Genomic DNA, 19,837 nt, shown 5'->3' on the forward strand with positions numbered 1-19,837 from the left:
TCTACAAATATAATAATAAAATGGAACATCTTATTTTGATAAACGGGCATGTCATCATTTGTAAGTTCTAACTAAAAGGTTCCTTTTTTTGCAGTTTACATACTGGAGAAATTTGCCTTTTGTAATATAATATAATGTATTTTGGCACACACTTTTTGTTCTGTATTTTAACATCATCATCACCATCATTATTGTTAGTGTATTTTGAGGCCTTATGTTGCATCTTAGTGGAGAAATTGTGCATAGTGATTTTTAAAAAAAATAAAAACCCTGCACCATCCCATTTTGCTGTGTTTTAATCTCTAACAATGCATGTAAGTAAGTCCAGTGGAATCCAGTAAGGCTTACTACCAGGTAGGTGGGATTAAGCACTTGCTTCCAAAGAATCCTCTGTATGGAGAGACACTCCTGATTTCACTTCTTTCAACCACAGATCAGAAGGCCACTAGTATTTAGGGGAAGGAGAGGCTAATTTGAAATAGAAGACCATAATAAAGCTGCTTAGCTTTCCTCATTCAAATTCATTCAGTGAGCATGAGATCAAGAAAGAAAGAGCTAGGATTCTTAGTCTTTCAAATTGCCTACCCTTGCCTTAGAGGAGGGTTCCTATTCTGGAGGTGTAATAGGACTAGATTATACAGCATCTAGGAGTCATTTGTCCCCTTTATGCAGTTATGAGACTGGGCAAGACAGATGTGATCCTACCTTTTTTGATAACTACGTTGTGGTTTGTAAACCAGAAATCAAAGCCCTAAAGAAGAACAAAACAAAAAAACAAAAAACACAGAAGATCTTCCCCTCCTGGAAGTTAGCATCCCATTTTCCAATCAAAAGACATCCATTTACTCTCTACTCAATTATTTTTGTGTTTTTTTTTTTACAAAAAGCATTTACATCTGCAAAAAGTCCTAACACCTGAGGTGCTTCTTGCTTGACATGTCATTCCAAATTCTGTGCATTTCCTCAGGTGATATCTGATGCACTGTGATAACGCGTCGGTATCTACATAGGCTGTAGGCCATCTTCCAGTGATTAAAGCCACTGTTTTGAAAAGGGTGGATGCCCAGCTTCCGCAGGCAGAGTCCCACGTATACATCTTCAAGATGAAGAAGTCTTGTGTGGAGGGAGGTTTTGTAAATCATCTCCGCTACATCCGCTGAAAAGATGTAGCCGGTGCCCGAGCAAAATGGCGGGTAGTTACTGTCAGGGTACAAGTCCCTGGGCATGTACCACTTGCTACGGACGTCTCTTATCGGGCCTCCGTTGATGACGTAGCCTGTGAAGTACCTCCGCCTTGGCTTGGTATTGGGTTTTAGCAATTTGTAAATGAGGTTGTCCATGTTCACGAAGATGTCGCTGTCCGTTTTCATGATGTACTTGGCTTTCGAACAAAACGTCGCCACCCACCTCATTCCCATCAACGTCTTCAGAGTCAGGTTGTGATAGGAGTCGATGAAATCCTCCACAATGATGTCATGGAAGATTTGACTTTCCTGCTCCACCATCTGATTTAACACGGGGTCTGTGTTTTTCCCCAGGAGAAAGAGAGTGGAAATCTTAATACCTTTGAAGTTGTTCTCGTCTCCCCACGTCTCCCGAATGGCTTGCCTGGCATCAAATTCTTTGTGTGTGGTGCTGATGAGAATGACCAGGAAGGGGGCATTCTTTTCGCACTTCTCCGGCTCGTTTATGAGGAAATCAAACGAGTGAGGATTGATTGGCCTAGTCCTTATATTGCCAAAGGAGACATTCTTTCTAGCTATTGAGATGGTGCGGAAACTTTTGTGGACTGTGTAGGACGAAGTGGGTCGTGTTATACTTAAGTACCATAGAGCACTTGCCCAGCAAACGACCGTCAAGACATACAAACAGGAGACTTTTGAAGCCATTGTTCCTGGAGCCTCTCCTATTCAGCAGAACAAGTGAATAGCCTCACTACCTCTGTCATCTCCACATCCCACAAGGGCCGCATGTTACTTTCCAAGCCGTAAAGTTCGACACAGAGAAGCAACTTGGAATGCATTCATGGAGCTCAGAGAAAAGGTTTAACGTCTTGAGGGGTGTTTCTTATCCTGTGTAGGTCCCATTCCTCGTGGCAACGTGTCATTTCTGAAAAACATGAACAGAAAATGATTTTTTTTGACGGGCTGGTTTATGTTGAAGTTAGGGTAATCTAGCAGTAAACCATTTGAAATGCTAAATGATACCAGTTCAAGGTGTTTTAAGGTTTTGTGCAGAGATAAATGAATGGTAACTATTATCAATAGGCTTAGTCACGACTGTAGGGAAGCAAATAAACCATCATTAACTTAACGTGGCAAAGCAATGCAGTTCACTTGGGTACTTTGATATTTTCAATATTGCCTTGCAATTATGGTAGCCCGTCTAAGATCTTCAGCAACAGGTCACAAATATCCATACTGATGTCTTTCTCTTACAACTAGTTTTGGCAACCCACCCCATAATGGGCTGACCTAACATTGATCTGAACCATATGAAAAGAACCCTTTTATTGTAGCACAAAATATCAGCTGCCTTCTGAAGTTCTGGCAGCCCCTCACTTACCCAGGGGTTGCGTTCTGAGGCATCGTAAGCATTGGAAATTGCGTATAATTGAAACCCTTTGAAAAATCCTGCAAACACCCACTCTGCCTTTTTAGTGATGTTTCACTGACAACTTTATGACATTTCCAGATCACTTCTGGGTTTGGTGCAATGCATGTGTACACGGTCATGCACATATTGTATGCGCATAAATAGGGGGCTTGCCTGTATTGCATATATTTATTATTTGTCCTTTCCTCAGAGTTCAAGGTGACAAACACTAAAATAATCAACACTGAATAAACATAAAAAGAAACAACAAGAACATGGTTCTGCGGTCTGAGAACTGATGATACCCAGTTACAAGCAATGCCTGGTCAAAGTATTTGGCCTAGGTTCTCCCCAAAAAACTTGGTGCAAACTGTACAGATAAGGGCTTCAATGGCATTAAAATACAGAGACCACTAAGCAGGGCACGTAAGGGAGGCCCCCTGTTAATTGTTTCTTGCCAGTTGTTTTCGAAGGTTCTTATTTTTAAACCTTTGCTTTCTCTGTTGCTTTTTTGCTTTATGGCTGCTTTACTGTATTGTTGTCAAAACCTGATTTTCAAACTCAGTTTCTGTTTTAACATATGTGACTTCCTGCCTTGCGCTCACTGAAGGATGACGGAGTAGAAGTGTTTGAAATAAAGGAATGAAGTACCATTTGCTACATTTGATTCTGGTGGTTCTGCTGTGGGGTACCTCAGGGCACTATTAAATGCTATTTAATATCTACCCGATATACGAAGCTGCTATAAAGAGCCAGTAGGAGATTTGGGGCAAGGTGCTATCCGTACACCGATGATGTTTAGCTCTATTTCTCCATTATATCTGAGTGAGGAGAGGCTGTCTGGGCCCTGGACTAGTGCCTGGTTGGGATGGTTTGAGGGGAAATAAGCTTAGCTTGAATCCTGGCAAGATGGAAGCGCTGTGGGGAGAGTGGTTCCTGTATCAAAAAATTGGACAATTGCCAGCCCCGAATGGGATTGGTACACAGTGCTTCTGGACCCCCCTTTTCTCAGTGGAGGCCTAGATAACCTCGGTGGCTAGAAGGACCTTTTACTAGCTGAACCTGGTAGGAAGCTACAAGAGTTCCTAGACTGGGATGCCATCATCGCAGTAGTTCAGACATTGGTGATTTTAATTCAGGCTTCCTTTGCACTTGCCCTGGAAACTGCCGTTAGTGCAGAATGCTGCAGTACAGTTGTTGACAACACAATCTCAGTCTGCAGCATCTTTCATAGTTTCGGTCATAAGGCCTCACTCAGTCCTGTATGGTCACATAGACTCCATTGCAAACAGCAGTGTGGTCATGCTACACTATGAGGTAAACTTCCAGATGTTTTGGGCAGAGGCTGTCAAGCTAAGGCTGAAAGGAGCTGTAGTCCAAAAACATCTGGAGTGTACCAGGTTGTCAAATGCAGTTGTAACACTTCATGAGTCTTAAGCCAAGGTTCCTGGTTCTAGCCAAGGTCTTTTTCTCTCGCCAGAGGAGAGAGTTGCTTGTCTCCCCCTCTGCTGTGCTTCAGCACTGCCACCATAGATGGGATGGCAGGGATCACGTGGCAACTGGAACCAATAGGGTTCCATCTACTTGTGTCTTCTGCTTAATGTTATGATTATTTGTTTTGAATTTTTACTGTACAATTTTTATTTTAGAAGCTGCTTTGGGTGTTGTGCTTGCGGCAGAAATGAGACAGATAAAACACAAGTGTTTGTTTTTAATTTTCAAAATGCAATAAATACTACTAAAGATTGCTGGTAATAAATTTATGTGGTACTTCAAATCCCCTACAGTTCAGAGATATATATATATATATATATATATATATATATATATATATATATATATATATATTGGTTTGATGTGTTTGTTTTTATTTGAGTTGTTAAAAAAATGGAAAATTGGGGCTTATGCTTTCATGCATGCAAATTAAACAAAAAGGGACAATAAATATCTGCTTTTGTATAAAAAGCCACTCTTCTTTTTACACTGTGAAAAAGTTGTTGGTGCATTTTTATTTTTATTATTATGACAGAAACGAGATCTCTCTCTTGTGAAATACTAGAGGCTAGGGAATTACTTTGGAGAACTTTTAAACATTCTTAATGTTTAAAATTTCCCTTTATAGTAAAACAAGAGCCACTGCTGTAATGAATGGGGAAATATGATTCTCAACCCTATTTATCCTAGAACATAAGACTCTTCTTTATGGTTAATGCACTTACGATTTAGCTCAAGACATTTTGCTTTAAAGAGATTTGAAGGCCTTTCAGGAAACATTCAAAAACATTCTGAATAGAAATAAATCTGATTATATAGGATTATTATTTTTTAAACCGTTTGTTCTTTTTACTACTAAAGATACTTGCATAAAAATAGGATCATTGGCACTAAAAAAGAGTTTGGGAATTCCTTAGGCTTGTAGAAAACTTTGGAAAATCCAAAGTTTGGATCACTTTTTGGCTCCCCCCCTTAGTTTCCCCCTGAATACAAATTATAGTATCTCCCACAGAGGACAATGGAACCAGTTAACCATTGCTGCCTTATGTTAGACCCAAACCATATATGATTCCACCTAAGTTGGAAAATTAACCTTCTGCTGAACTTTTTCTCACTGAACTCATGGAGGCTTAAAGGTGTTTTAACACCTCTACATTTCCACTCAGATCTCCCAGGGTCCTCCTCAGTTCAACTAGACTGAACCATAGAATCATAGAATCATAGAGTTGGAAGAGGGCCATCCAGTCCAACCCCCTTGTGGATCCCACAAGGGCCATCCAGTCCAACCCCCTGCCAAACAGGAAACACCATCAAAGCATTCTTGACATATGCCTGTCAAGCCTCCGCTTAAAGACCTCCAAAGAAGGAGACTCCACCACACTCCTTGGCAGCAAATTCCACTGCCGAACAGCTCTTACTGTGAGGAAGTTCTTCCTAATGTTTAGGTGGAATCTTCTTTCTTGTAGTTTGAATCCATTGCTCCGTGTCCGGACCATGGACCTTCTACTCTACCACTGAGCTTATAACCCTTCGCTTATATATTTAGGTTAGCACACACACACACCAAGATACTGTGCCGTACTTTCAAAGTGGAATGTTTTTTTGAAATTTGTTCCAGAGGCATCTAACTCTTGCACTTCTCTCATCGCCTTTAAGAAATTGTTCCTCGGATTCCGTGTTGTGTGATAGGTTGCCCGTGATTACATTGAGCGTGGAAATTGCATCCTGGAGAGATTATAAACTGATGCAAATAACACATTTCACCTTCAGTTGCCATAACCACTGTGATTATTCCTCATCACGTATGTGCCATGCTCTTCTCAGCCAGCCTCCTTCCCTCTATTAAATCAACTATAGTGTTTTTCATTTGATGAAAACTCCACCACAGCAACAGACAGGGACTCCACCCCCATACGAGCTCTCGCCGCCTTTCTTTTTGGGGCAGGGAGGTCTTTCAATGCCATTTAATAAATTCTTCATTATCTCTGCAATAACGCTACTGACAATATTTGTCACCGGAGCCCGTTAAATTATTTCATAGTAATAGCCAGTTTTTCAAATTATCTGTTTCTCTGCTCCTCGTCTTAAGCCTGTTCTTTCCTGTAGCGTCCATAAAGATGCTTGTGGCATGGCAGCCTGGGCTGTGACTTTCAGAAGGGGTGACAATGGCCTTGGTGATATAGAAACCTCTTGACAGAGCAGTGCAGCTTTCAATTAATCTGTGTCAGGATGAGAGGAGCTAATACTAAAATGATGCCTCAAACATCTGAAAGCATACTTAGGATGTCCGGGGTGCTAGCTCACTGAACTGAATAATGAATCCGCCTCCTATAACTCAACAAGTTATCACGAGTGACAAACAATTTAAAACTTTGGCATTTGCTGGGCAAATTTCTAGGAGAGCTTTTGCGCTTACACGTCAGACTATCCACACAAAATTAACCAAGTATTTCTAGTGCCCTTCCCTCCAAGTTCAGTTCTCCACATTTCTTGTTTTAAGTCATCAAAAAAAAAATCATTAGCATTTTAGGGCTAGTTACCTGCGGCAATAATTTCAACAAATCCGAACTTCCTTCCGCTTGGCCATGCCATTTGTGCCATCTTATTAATTGTCATCTTAATAAATCACTCACTTTGGACCTTTATTCACTTACTATTTATAGGGGCACAGTAACTGTTTTGGGGTTGGTTTATTTATTTATTTATTGCATGCTGATGTCAGGGGACCACCAGGGGGCAGCGGAGAGTCCAGGAAGTGCAGGCAAGAGCTCCCTGTTGCAATGATAGCCCAAGATGGCAGTGTTTCAGAGCTGTCCGCAGAAGGCTGTACTGACCCTTGAGGATGCTGAGAGGGGAAGGTTCCCAGAGGGAAGCATTGGAGGGTCAGACCAAGAGCGCTCAGGAAGGGGAGGTGCCAGAGGAGACAGCACCAGCTCCTCAGATGGACAGTTCCAGTGGGGAGGGTTCTCCACCAGCCCCATCACCCCAACAGTGGAGGGGTGAAAAGAGGCGTGCAGAGAGGAGGTTTGCCATACCTAAGGCAGACACATTTTTCCTCTTTTAATCTCATATACTGCACACCCACGGGACGCGGGTGGCTCTGTGGGTTAAACCACAGAGCCTAGGGCTTGCCGATCAGAAGGTTGACGGTTTGAATCCCCGCGACAGGGTGAGCTCCCGTTGCTCAGTCCCAGCTCCTGCCAACCTAGCAGTTCGAAAGCACGTCAAAAGTCCAAGTAGATAAATAGGTCCCGCTCTGGCGGGAAGGTAAACGGCATTTCTGTGTGCTGATCTGGTTCGCCAGAAGCGGCTTTGTCATGCTGGCCACATTACCTGGAAGCTGTATGCCGGCTCCCTTGGCCAATAACGCGAGATGAGCGCCGCAACCCCAGAGTCGGTCACGACTGGACTTAATGGTCAGGGGTCCCTTTACCGCACACCCACATGGTTAGAATTCCTGAATGCTAGGCATCAAATACGAAAAACAAACAAACAAACAAACCCCAATAAAATGGCTCTCCACAATTGCAGACTCACAACTACAGCATTTACTGGCTGAAGGAACATGAGGGTATGTAAAGGTTGGGACTTAGGCTTTGGAACTTTTTCCAGCTTGCGCACAACTTGTCATTTGTGTGGAAAGTAAAACCCCACACTCGCTCTCTGATAACAGGGGCATGTGACCAAAGCTGCAGATACAATTTCACTCTTCAGAACATCACAACAGACAGCAGCCATACCACAATAACTGGTAAGTGCAGACAGGGCTTTCAAAAATGTAGGGTCAAAAATCAACTACAGATCCCCCAAGTGTCCCTATTTTCCAGGGACAGTCCCAGATTTTCAGAAGCCGTACTGGTTTCTGGTTTGATCCTGGAATGTCCTGCTTTTCCTTAGGACGATCCTATTTTCATCAGAGAAATGCTGAAGGGTATGCAACTATACCACTACAAATAACATATGCAGAAGGCCCCCTTGTTTGTAAAAATAAAATAAAAAGCGGCCAACACCACTTCTCCCAAGAGCAATGCCTCACTTCATGAATATTTTACTTAATTATTTTGAAACCTGAGGCAAACAACAACAACAACAACAACCACACCCATGATGTCCTTCCAAGCCACACCTAGGTGCTGGCTCCCTGCGGACCTGGGTGCCCGAGCACCCACAAAATTCCCCATGAAGGGGCCGGGCACCCACACATTTTGGTGCCTGGGCCACTTCATGGCACCCACAGGCCCAGGCACCCATAGTTGTAGGGCCAAGCTGGCACTCCTGAAGCTGCGTATTTAGTGCAACATATAGTTTGCATTGGAGCAAATACTAAAATAGGGTTGAGGGCCACACACCCACACACTTTCTGAATAAGCAGAAAATTGAGCACCCGGAAGAAATGTTTTGCATCTAAAACTCTGCCAGCATGGTTCCACTAGTGCAATGGGATTCTCCTTCCACTGTGAGCCCCCCAAATCTTCTTTTGAGGGTGCACAGGGACCTGGGGGGGGGGACAGGAAAAGAAGTTCTGCCGTGTGCATAAAAGTCCCTTATGCCGTTGGTCCTTTCTGGTTTAGGGCTAATGAATCTACTATACAGTATATAAAGAAACAGCAATCAGAAAACCATAATAGCTATTTTCATTATTAATAGAATTTCAGTTGTATTCAGCATGATGAATGCAACAATGGCAATGAATAGACGAATCAGACAATTTAATTTTTTTACCCATTAACTTCTCTTCTTTGAAAATAATTGATCATGGGAAATCATAATATTTCAATGCAGGTGTCATGGAGGGCATTTAATGACGTTAATTGGCTCTCTAGACTCGGGGACAATAGAAAAATCATGTACCGTTTTGAATATCATAATCGTCAGTGAATTCTGTTTGAAGCAACATACGTGACAAAATTGCTTAGAATAAAGGTCATCTGCACTGATCCTTTTCTACAGGAGACATCTTTGATTAAACTCTGTTCAATCAACAGACTCATATTCTAAAATATGTGATTAATCCATCATTTCACAACCCATTAAGATTTTCAGTCCAGACATTGTGCAGAAGGAACTGAACTCTTTGGCTTTTTACGAAAATGAAACATCTGAGTTTTAGATTTATAAAGGGGAAATTGGACAGCAATATGAATGTGCAGCAAGAATGTGTAATAATCTAAACAGGAAGGAAACCTGAAATTCTTCCTTTTTTGTAACAAAAAAGAGAGATTTTTTAAAACAAACTTTGCTTTTTAAAATAAATGATGTGTTATAGATGCAAACATTTTAAATGCCAATAGATACGAAGCAGCAAAATATTTCATAATGATTAAAATTGTGACGTGTAATTATAGCTTTTTATCAATATAATTCTGGAACCTACTGAAGATATACAACACAAGGTCTCTAAGCTTCCAGTTAGGTAAAGGTAAAGGTAAAGGGACCCCTGACCATTAGGTCCAGTCGTGACCGACTCTGGGGTTGCGCGCTCATCTCGCATTATTGGCCGAGGGAGCCGGCGTATAGCTTCCAGGTCATGTGGCCAGCATGACAAAGCCGCTTCTGGCAAACCAGAGTAGCACATGGAAACGCCGTTTACCTTCCCGCTGTAGCGGTTCCTATTTATCTACTTGCATTTTGACGTGCTTTCGAACTGCTAGGTTGGCAGGAGCTGGGACCAAGCAACGGGAGCTCACCCCGTCACAGGGATTCGAACCGCTGACCTTCTGGTCAGCAAGCCCTAGGCTCAGTGGTTTAACCACAGCGCCACCTGGGTCAAGCTTCCAGTTACCCACCACAAATAAAAACAGACATAAGCTATGCAGGGAACATGCTCATCACAACATGACTGAGTGCTCTCACTCCCTCCCATCCTAACTTCTAAATAAAATTTTAATATGCTGATTCCTACCTGGAAACAATTTCTAACCTGCAAACTTTCTTCCTTAATCATGAACATGAACTTACGGTACTCAGGCTGATTATATGTGTGAATCCTGCTTGCTGGTTTCCCTGTAGCAAATGTTCAGCCACTGTGTGAACAGAATGCTGGACTAGATGGGTCATTGGCCTGATCCTGCAGGATCTTCTTATGTGAGCTCTATATGCAGAAAGGTCCACCAGGCTTCACTCACTCCCCTGAGATGCACAACCTTTTCATCACTTTCCTGAAACTGTGATGGGGAGCAAACGGGCAACATTGACTCCAGTGAAAACATTGCACATTTGAGGCAACCTGAAAGTTTGCTTCTTTATTTGGCCTTTGTTCTGCCCTCTGTCACCTAAGGGTCCTCTTTCAAAAAAGAAAAGAGAATATGGTCAGCACAGAACAGTGATGGGGATCCTGTGAATCCCCCCAGATGCTGGAGTACTCCACCTCCCATCAGCACCAGCTAGCATGGCCGGTGGTCAAGGATGATGGGACCGGTAGTCCAACAACATCTGGAAGGCCACAGGGGTCCCCACTCCTGGCACAGAAGATCAGAAAACTTCAAAAACAGCAGGTAAAAAGATTGTTGTTGTTTTTAAAGCAGCTTGAAACGATTTAAAGGTTGGTAGAAAATAGAAATGGTCTTTTTGGCTGTTATGAAAATGACATCAAGGCCAGATGGGGAGAACATTCCTCAGGCTGGCTGTCACAAGATGGCTGCCATCTCCAGTTGCCATCTGCCTCACCTCAGGACATTCAGAGGAGAGTCTCTTGGAGTCTTCTGCCTCTTCAGTTCCAGCCATTTCCTGGTCCCAGACTGTTTCAGTTACACTCACCACAAGAGGGTGGTGGTAGGTGAAACACCTATATAGCTCACCCCCACTTTGAAATTGGCTGAGGGGAGGGCAGAGGCTTGGATTCTGTCCTCCTCCTCTCCTCCCATAAGCAGCTGACTGGCCATATGTAGGCCTGCATGCATTAGGTCCCAACATCTGGAGCAAGTTTCTCAGTTTGGGGAAATGTATGCATGGCACCCTTGTGTATGTAAGTTCTCACCTGTTGGATCAGGGCACATGTCTTTAAATTGTAAGCGTTTAAAATGTAAAGCGTAAAATAGAAGTTACCAAGGGGTCTAAGGAAGAAAGTGCTACATGAGTTTTTCTGTATCCTGTTTCCATAGCAGCAATATTAAAAAAAAGTCCTGCAAGCCACTCCAGAAAAAAGGTTCTTTTTTTTTCCAACAGAAAACTCCAAACCGTAATTCTCATTCATTGCAGAATTTTGTTCCTAGGTCTGTGTGCAGGAAATACGGTATGCTAGTTAAAAATGACATGCTTTAGGCAAAAATATGCATCTACTTAAATGCACAGCTGGCTGATTAACGAAATTTACAACCGCTGTCTGGGTAGCTGTTAAATCTAGGAACAGAAGACGGAAGCTAGGTTCAGTTGTGTTTAAGAGGAACAGCTATGCAAGAACGAGCTTGATGGGTCCACTTATTACTTTGAATGGGAAAGTTCTGACGTCTTTGTTAAGTTCTTATTGAAAATAAGGCAGAGCTGTTCACTTTGGTAGGCCTGGAGCAAGAGGCTGTTTGTTGATGTACAGCCCAACATGCAACTGCAGAGGAGCATGAAAGGAACCACAAGAACAAACTAAAGGGTGGAGTTTTAGCCACATTCTTCTTTTGAAAATCCAGTCCAAGAGAGGGAATTGCTCTGTAACTTTATGTGAAGATAAACAACCTGAGCGTTCTGACTCTTCCTCCACCCACTAGATACCACAGAGGCCATGACCCCTTGTGTTTAACCAGGGTGCTGCTACTAACCTAAATGCAACAACGAGAGGATTCAAACTTCTTGCTCAGTCTCTTATTTTTTTCCTCAGCATCATTAGAATCACCTCTAGTAGATGTTCTTGTGTTTTTATCTGAGGTGCATAAACCTCTGGAGTGCTGGAACCTTTGGTCAAACATGCTAGTCCAGACCTTGAATCTGTCTGTCTGTCTGTCTGTCTGTCTGTCTGTCTGTCTGTCTGTCTGTCTGTCTCTATCTATCTATCTATCTATCTATCTATCTATCTATCTATCTATCTATCTATCTATCTATCTATCTATCATCTATCTATCTATCATCTATCTATCTATCTATCTATCTATCTATCTATCTATCTATCTATCTATCATCTATCTATCATCTTCCTTCCTTCCTTCGCTTCTGCATCATTTGGTTTATTGCAGTTGTTGCTCCCTGTTGAACAAACCCCCCTGGGTGATCCCATGTACTCCACCTTTCCATACTGCGATTTGTTTCTTCGGCAAGGTATGAAAGTGGGGTTTCTCCCCCACGTCCTCATTAGGCAGCCTGCACATTATACTTGCATTTTCTCCCCTGTCGCACTCCCGCTAGAGGAGCATGAGCCAGACAATCCCTGCATCCCAATCTAATTGGAGGTTTCAGAATATTCTGCCCGTAACCTTTTGGATCCCTAGTGGGATAAGGTAGGTGCAGTTGGGCTTAGTGCCTTTCCCCATACAAAGCAGTGTAACTATGGACTAATGGAACTGCAAGCTTCAACAGAAGAGGGATAAAATGTGTATACCAGGTATCTCTGAGCTTGCTTGTGCTGGAAAACAGGGAATTATGCAGAGTACAAAGCTTATAATAGGGAGGTGTTACCATTAATGCGGCAGAAAGGGAGGAGGAATTAAAGAACCTTTTAATGAGGGTGAAAGAGGAGAGCGCAAAATATGGTCTGAAGCTCAACATCAAAAAAACCAAGATCATGGCCACTGGTCCCATCACCTCCTGGCAAATAGAAGGGGAAGAAATGGTGGCAGTGAGAGATTTTACTTTCTTGGGCTCCTTGATCACTGCAGATGGTGACAGCAGTCACGAAATTAAAAGACGCCTGCTTCTTGGGAGTAAAGCAATGACAAACCTAGACAGCATCTTAAAAAGCAGAGACATCACCTTGCCGACAAAGGTCCGTATAGTTAAAGCTATGGTTTTCCCAGTAGTGATGTATGGAAGTGAGAGCTGGACCATAAAGAAGGCTGATCGCCGAAGAATTGATGCTTTTGAATTATGGTACTGGAGGAGACTCTTGAGAGTCCCATGGACTGCAAGAAGATCAAACCTATCCATTCTTAAGGAAATCAGCCCTGAGTGCTCACTGGAAGGACAGATCGTGAAGCTGAGGCTCCAATACTTTGGCCACCTCATGAGAAGAGAAGAATCCTTGGAAAAGACCTTGATGTTGGGAAAGATGGAGGGCACTAGGAGAAGGGGACGACAGAGGACGAGATGGTTGGACAGTGTTCTCGAAGCTACGAACATGAGTTTGACCAAACTGCGGGAGGCAGTGGAAGACAGGAGTGCCTGGCCTGCTATGGTCCATGGGGTCACGAAGAGTCGGACACGACTAAACGACTAAACAAGAACAACCATTAATGCTGTATTGTTTTAACACTCGATTGGGAGACTCACCCAGATGGGTAGGGTACAAATAATAAATTATAATTATAATTATAATTATATATTATTATTATTATTATTATTTATTATTAATAATGCCCTTTTCTTCTTCACCCACATACATACTCACTAAAGCGTATGTGTGAAACTCCCCCAAATTGGCCAAGGCTACCAACGAAGGCATGACTGCCCTGAGATTTGATCCCAGCACATTCAGCCCCAGCAACCATTCTTCCCCCTTCAGACCCAGCAACCACTTTTGGGTTTCCCCCAAATTCTTAGGATTTTCAAAGCGGGAAGCTACAAACTAATTTCAGACACTTGTATAAGGCTGTGATGCTTGGTGCTAACAAAGGCTGGAACTCTCCAGAACTCGGCTCCAGTACCTCTCAGGTGGGAACCATTTGCCACTCTAAGAGAACAAAGGAGGTGTTCATGGTGAGTTTCAGCACCTCTTTTTCTAGGAAAACAGCAGTGCCTAAAACTGGTGGGGTGGAAGGGCAGGGAGGCCAACAGGTGGCAGAGCCAGAGCCCATCACAGGCAGAATCAGCTAATCTCTTGTTTCACCCCCATCCTCCCCACTGCTATGTGCCAAAATGGCAACACTGAGACTAAAAAGGAGGATATGGAAAGTCTGTGCCAGCTGCTGGACTGGATGTAAGTACTGTAATAAGGCAGGAAGGCTAAGGACAGACTGTGGTTGGTGAGGAAATGCTCCATTTGATCTGACGGGTCAGCCTCCCCTGGTGTCAGGTGACTTGTGGTGGCAAAACTAGTCTTGGCTGGTCCTATCAGCTATGCACATTGAACCAAGAGAGACCTCACCACCAGCGATAGACTTACAGTGGGAACCCAATGTTAGCATGGAGCCACTTTGACTAACAACCTGTATTAATACATGCCATGATTCCCAGCAATGGGAATGTCCTCTAACGTAATCTGGTTCCCTTAGGATTCCATAAATGTCTTTTCTGAGCAGCAGTTGCTGACTTTACCTTTGGGTTGTTTTTTTAAAAGATTAAATCTGGTGGCAGCTCTATCCATTATTGAGCATTCATCCTGATTTGCTTGTGCAAGGTTTATGCAGAGGTTAGACTCTATCCAGTCTTTATTGAGTATCCATTCTGAATTGTTTGCAGGACAGTTATAGGTGAATAAGCATTTCTCCCACATTCATTCTGATCTGCTTGTGGGATGTTTATACATCTTTTCTTTAGGGCTTGCCCACACTTCTGCTTGTGCTGTCCTTAGAAATTGCAAGTCTGTACAATTTCCCACTTGATCTGCACTTTCTAGGCATGGGTCCAAGTTGTTTCCCCCTTGCCCCACTCCTTTCCAAAGGAAAATGCGCTCTTTAGCAATAGATAGGAACAAATGGCAATTTGGGGAAAACCTGGACTGCTGTATGCTCCAATTGAGTGCTAAAGAGTGGCTCCCCCTGGGGGAAAGCAATGGGAAAAGATGAAGTGTGGAGTTATTCAACCCAAACTTTTCAATGCATTTCCCCAACACTTCCCAAACCACCAAATGCTTTTTTTTTTTAATGGATTTGTTTTGCCAGGGAGGCAGAGCCCTTTGATTTGCTTCAAATGTGAAAACCTAAAGTTCTGGTAGGTGATGGAATCTCTCCCACGAAACAGTGGTGGTGCCACAGAGTCATGTAAGTTTGGACAACAAATGCTGTTTAATGGGGACAGCTCAGTTGGTAGAGCACGAGTCTCTTAACCTCAGGGTCGTGGGTTCAAGTCCCACGTTGGGCGGAAGATTCCTGCACTGCAGGGGCTTGGATGAGATGATCCCAATGGACCCTTTCCAACTCTATGATTCTAGGATTGTGATGCTACTCTTTGTGTTCAGGGTTTGTTTGCTGCCATTCTTGGTTTGGTAATTTGTGTTTCTAATGGTTGGATCGCTGTCGTCTTTATGTTTGCTTGTATATTCATAAGTCCCTTGGGGAATTACTTTCTCTGGAGAAAAGCAGGGAATCTTTATGTACTGGCCCATATTTTAATGGCCTAGGAAGGTGAGTAACAACTTTGATAGATGTCTTTTATCAATACAAATTTCTATTGTCTTTTATCTTCCAAGGCTTTTCAGTCCTTTGTGCCGGTGAGGAGAGTGCTCTTGCACTCAGTTCCTGCTTGTGGGCACCTGGTTGGAGAACAGGGATCTTACAGAGCTTGCTGGTTTTTGTTTTTTAACTCCACAGACTGCCTTTGTACTGTTCTCTTACATTACGGTGTCCTGGCGGTCTTGTTTTTTATTTTAATTTGTTTTACTGTTAATGCTAACTTCCTGTAAGCTGCTCTGGGAATTTGCCGAAAGAGGGGGGATAAATTAAATGGATGCATACATTACATCCGCGACAAGAGGGGGGGGTAACGATGCTGCCGTGTTGTGTCCACATTCAGAGCTGGTCCTTTAGAGAAGAGGCGCAGAGCTACCAATGCAATTTGCACCTCTCGCTTAATACTTTAATAGTGCCTTCCTTTGGGGGAAATGGCAAGGGCTTTAAAAATATTAGCTTGCCGAGCATCTCTGAGGCTGGCAGGAAAGTAATAAAATCTACTAGACCAAAATACCTTCCTAAGAGGTGGGGAAATTCAGCAGAGTGTTTTTCCTCGAGAGCCATTCTCGAGGAAATGTATCGAGGCAATACATTCATACTCCATTCTGGGATGGAGTAGCCTTTCCTGAGTAATTTACTAAGCTCTGAGGGCAGCCATGTACATCCGCTCAAACAGCAGTGGCTCGGCTATAATGATCTCAAACCTGGAGCTGCTCAGAAAGAAGCCCCCCCGTGCGAGGGCTCAACAGGGAGCCTCTTGAACTCTGAACATCTTACCTCCACTATTCTTTGGCCTCTTTCTGTCATGCCTAGGAAGCCTCCATCACGATTTCAATCTGAGAGCTGTCTTGGAACAAAAGGTCTGCCTACCCCTGTACCTCTTGTGTCCCTTGAACCTGTTCTTTCTAACTATTCATTTCTCTGACACGAAGAGCAGCCTGAGGCAAAAGCGACGCAATTCGGCAGAGCAGCTGCTAAAGCCAACTGGCATGGCAGTTCATTTTAGGCTGGGTGGCGTTGGGAGACATTATTCAGAGTAGCACTTCTGAGTTCAGGCAGAAAAGTGAATATGTGTTTGTTTGTGTGTGTGTGTGTGTGTGTGTGTGAGAGAGAGAGAGAGAGAGAGAGAGAGAGAGAGAGAGAGAGAGAGAGAGCACAATGGCTGTTTCATCCTGCACTTCCTGCATATTGGAGGAAATTTGTTGTTGTTTAGTCGTGTCCGACTCTTCGTGACCCCATGGACCAGAGCACGCCAGGCACTCCTGTTTTGCACTGCCTCCCGCAGTTTGGTCAAACTCATGTTCGTAGCTTCGAGAACATGAGGAAATATGAACAATACAATTACAGAAGGAAATGCACTCTCTCTTTCCACAGTGGGTGGGATTCAACGTTCCTGTTCTGCTACCACACAAGACTTTCACTCATGAAACAGAATTTTCCCCTAATATATACAATTTTGTACACACTGTTCGGCTGCAGAACTGCACTGCAAAATTCAGAGATGTGCCAAATCTGGTAGGATTAATGTGTTTTGCTTTGAAGATTGGTTTGAAAAGTGTGAATTCTCATTAAACGGCGAAGGAAAACAAAATTTGCCCCCACCCCTAACCCTGGGACCCTTTTGGTTTCTTTGTTTTGTTTGGGGTTTCCCCCCAAGAAAAAGTGGGGTAAGGTTGCTTTACATGAACAAATAATAATTTTCAGTGCGGTCTGTTGAATGTTACGATATGTCCCACATGTATGCTGACATTAAGCCTTTTCGCACTGTTGGAAATTGTGTGGGCCTGAATGTGGGTTAAGGCACTCATATACCATCCTTCTTCCAAACTTCACTTGTGTGTGTGTGTGTGCGTGTGCGCGTGCACGCACGCACGCACGCACGCACACACACACAGGATTGCAGTTTGTAAAATGAACATACTTTAAAGGGCATAATCCAAATCTCTTTTCACACATCTCCCTGGCACAAGTTTGAACAGTGTGTGTGTGTGTGGGAAAACTATTATGGCGTACCACCAACTCTCTGCTATGCTAAATGTTCAAGTGGTAGTGCTCTTTGGTCTCACTAAATATATACGATGCGTAATAAAACATCTAGAACTGGGCAATGTAGCCTGTTGCTGTAACCAAGCCGATTATGCAAACCCATTCTCGTTGGAAGAGAAGTCTAGGTTAGAATCATAGAGTTGGAAGGGCCCTCGAGGGTCATCTAGTCCAACCCCTGCAATGCAAGAATCACAACTAAAGCACCCATGACAGATGGCCACCCAACCTCTGCTTAAAAACCTCCCACAAAGGAGAGTCCACAACCTCCCAAGGGAGTGCATTTAGGATAGCACAATTGGCTGGTATCTAGACACATATAAAAAACTGAAAATGCGTAAAAAAACGTTTTGAAAAATATATTAAATTTGCCATAAACTCACCATCGTCATCTAGTGTCACATTTGTATAATGCACGCAAAACATTAAATTTGCAGATGCATAGCTGATTAGCTGGTTACTCAGGCATCCCCAAACTGCGGCCCTCCAGATGTTTTGGCCTACAACTCCCATGATCCCTAGCTAACAGGACCAGTGGTTGGGGAAGATGGGAATTGTAGTCCAAAACATCTGGAGGGCCAAAGTTTGGGGATGCCTGGGTTAGCTGGTTAGAGTGTGCTGCTGATAATGCCAAGGTTGCAGGTTTGGTCCCTGAAAGGGATGGCTGAATATTCTTGCATTGCAGGGGTTTGGATTAGATGATTCCCGGGGTCCCTTCCAGCATGACCATTCTATTATTCCATTCCACTGTCAAACAACTACTATTTTCTTTTCCTATATGATACCTTCTTTTCTGATCCTGTACAATCAACAAGAATGTTTCTTGTTGGATTTGAATTGCCAAAAAGGTCTGCTGTTCTGCTAAAATAACAGGATTGCCCTATTCCAGTTCCTGGAGGAAAGTTGGCAAGTAATACAAAAGCAAGAGCTGGAGAGCCTTATGCAGCTGCCATGGTGTGACAAATCGAAGCACTTTTGAAAACGTTTATTCCTACCCGGCTGGCAAAGAGTTAACCCACCTACAGCCTGACTGACATAGAATTCTGATGGGGGCGGGACTGTGCCCAGTTCAAAAGGAGGGAGTGTCGGTTTGGTCAGTTAGGAGGGAGAGGGAGGAGGGTGTGGTGGCTTGTATGAAGAAAGTGAAGAGGCTAGGAAAACTTAAAGTTAAATGTTTGACTGAGTTTTTTTCTTTGTACAACTGGAACAAGGCAAATAAATACATGACACGTTAAAGAAACACTTATGCTTTTAACACAATAAAACTTCATCTCTGTTTTTGCCAGAAAGGTCCGTCTTTATTTTTCCAGCGAGGTACCAGGACTCACAACCGTGGTGGCTCAAGAGAGGGCAAAACTCACCTCAGGCAGGGAGGTGGCAGTTTGTGTCCTGAAGTTACACGGAGGAGGCTTAGAAGGGTAACCTGAGGTGCCAAGAAGTTGCCAGAGTGCATAGGGCAAACTTTTACAGTGGGGAATCAAACTGAGGGAGACCCTTTACTGTAGGCAAGAGGTTATTCCATCGGACAGCCTAGAGTTTCTTAAGGTACCAGGTCACGCAAGCTGGAAGGCTCTCCTTACTAAGAAACCCATTAGTAAAAGGGGTTTATTTTTGAGGCGGCAGGAGAAGAGGGTGGGTGTTTTCCCCTCTGGATTCCTGTGTCGCAGTGATAGTAAGAGAGAGTGGGACACTGGTCGTCACACATGGCTATTAAGGTTACCAGCTGGCTTGGATGTGAACCCCAATAACTCAGAACGTGGTGGCAATGTTACCTAAGCTTTGACAGCTACAACTAGAATGTGCCAGGTAAACTGATGGAAGAAAGTGTGGTGAGCAGCCTGCCATCCTCCATAGCAGATTAAGTAAAGAACAGAATAGTTGTGCTCTGCTTGATTTTATTTTGTGTACCTCTTTTGAAGTTTGGGCATCCTTTCAACCCTATGCGCAGAGAGGTCGGTGAACATGCCAAATGGTGCCTGGCAATGGTGCGGGTGAGGCAAGCATCACAATCCTGCTCCCTTCTCCACTCCCTCTTACCTGAGCAAATATGATACTCCAGCATTCATTTCCTTCTTTCTCTCTGTTCCCCAAAATGCAATTTCTAGCATTCCGTATTTTTTTGTTGTAAACAAATATATATTTTCCCATTTGTGGCAGTGCAGTGCCTATGCACTTTGTAGGAACACACCATCTGCCACTTTGTTTAACATCCAGGGAGGCAGGACAAGAGCGAGTGAGTT

At 43.4% G+C, this 19,837-nt stretch overlaps 1 protein-coding gene across 1 annotated transcript in view; it reads right to left on the minus strand.

Moving 5' to 3' along the window:
• Positions 1-841: 841 nt before the first annotated feature.
• Positions 842-19,837, minus strand: part of B3GALT1 (beta-1,3-galactosyltransferase 1) — a 326,490-nt gene continuing 307,494 nt past the window's right edge. The window contains exon 5 of the mRNA XM_035133074.3: positions 842-2,109. Within this exon, the coding sequence (XP_034988965.1) occupies positions 909-1,889 (981 nt within the window). The 5' untranslated portion in view covers positions 1,890-2,109 and the 3' untranslated portion in view covers positions 842-908. The remainder of the gene's footprint in view (positions 2,110-19,837) is intronic.

This window comes from Zootoca vivipara, chromosome 1 (assembly GCF_965207765.1).
Source record: "Zootoca vivipara chromosome 1, rZooViv2.hap1.1, whole genome shotgun sequence".
In the NCBI taxonomy this organism is placed as follows: domain Eukaryota; kingdom Metazoa; phylum Chordata; class Lepidosauria; order Squamata; family Lacertidae; genus Zootoca; species Zootoca vivipara.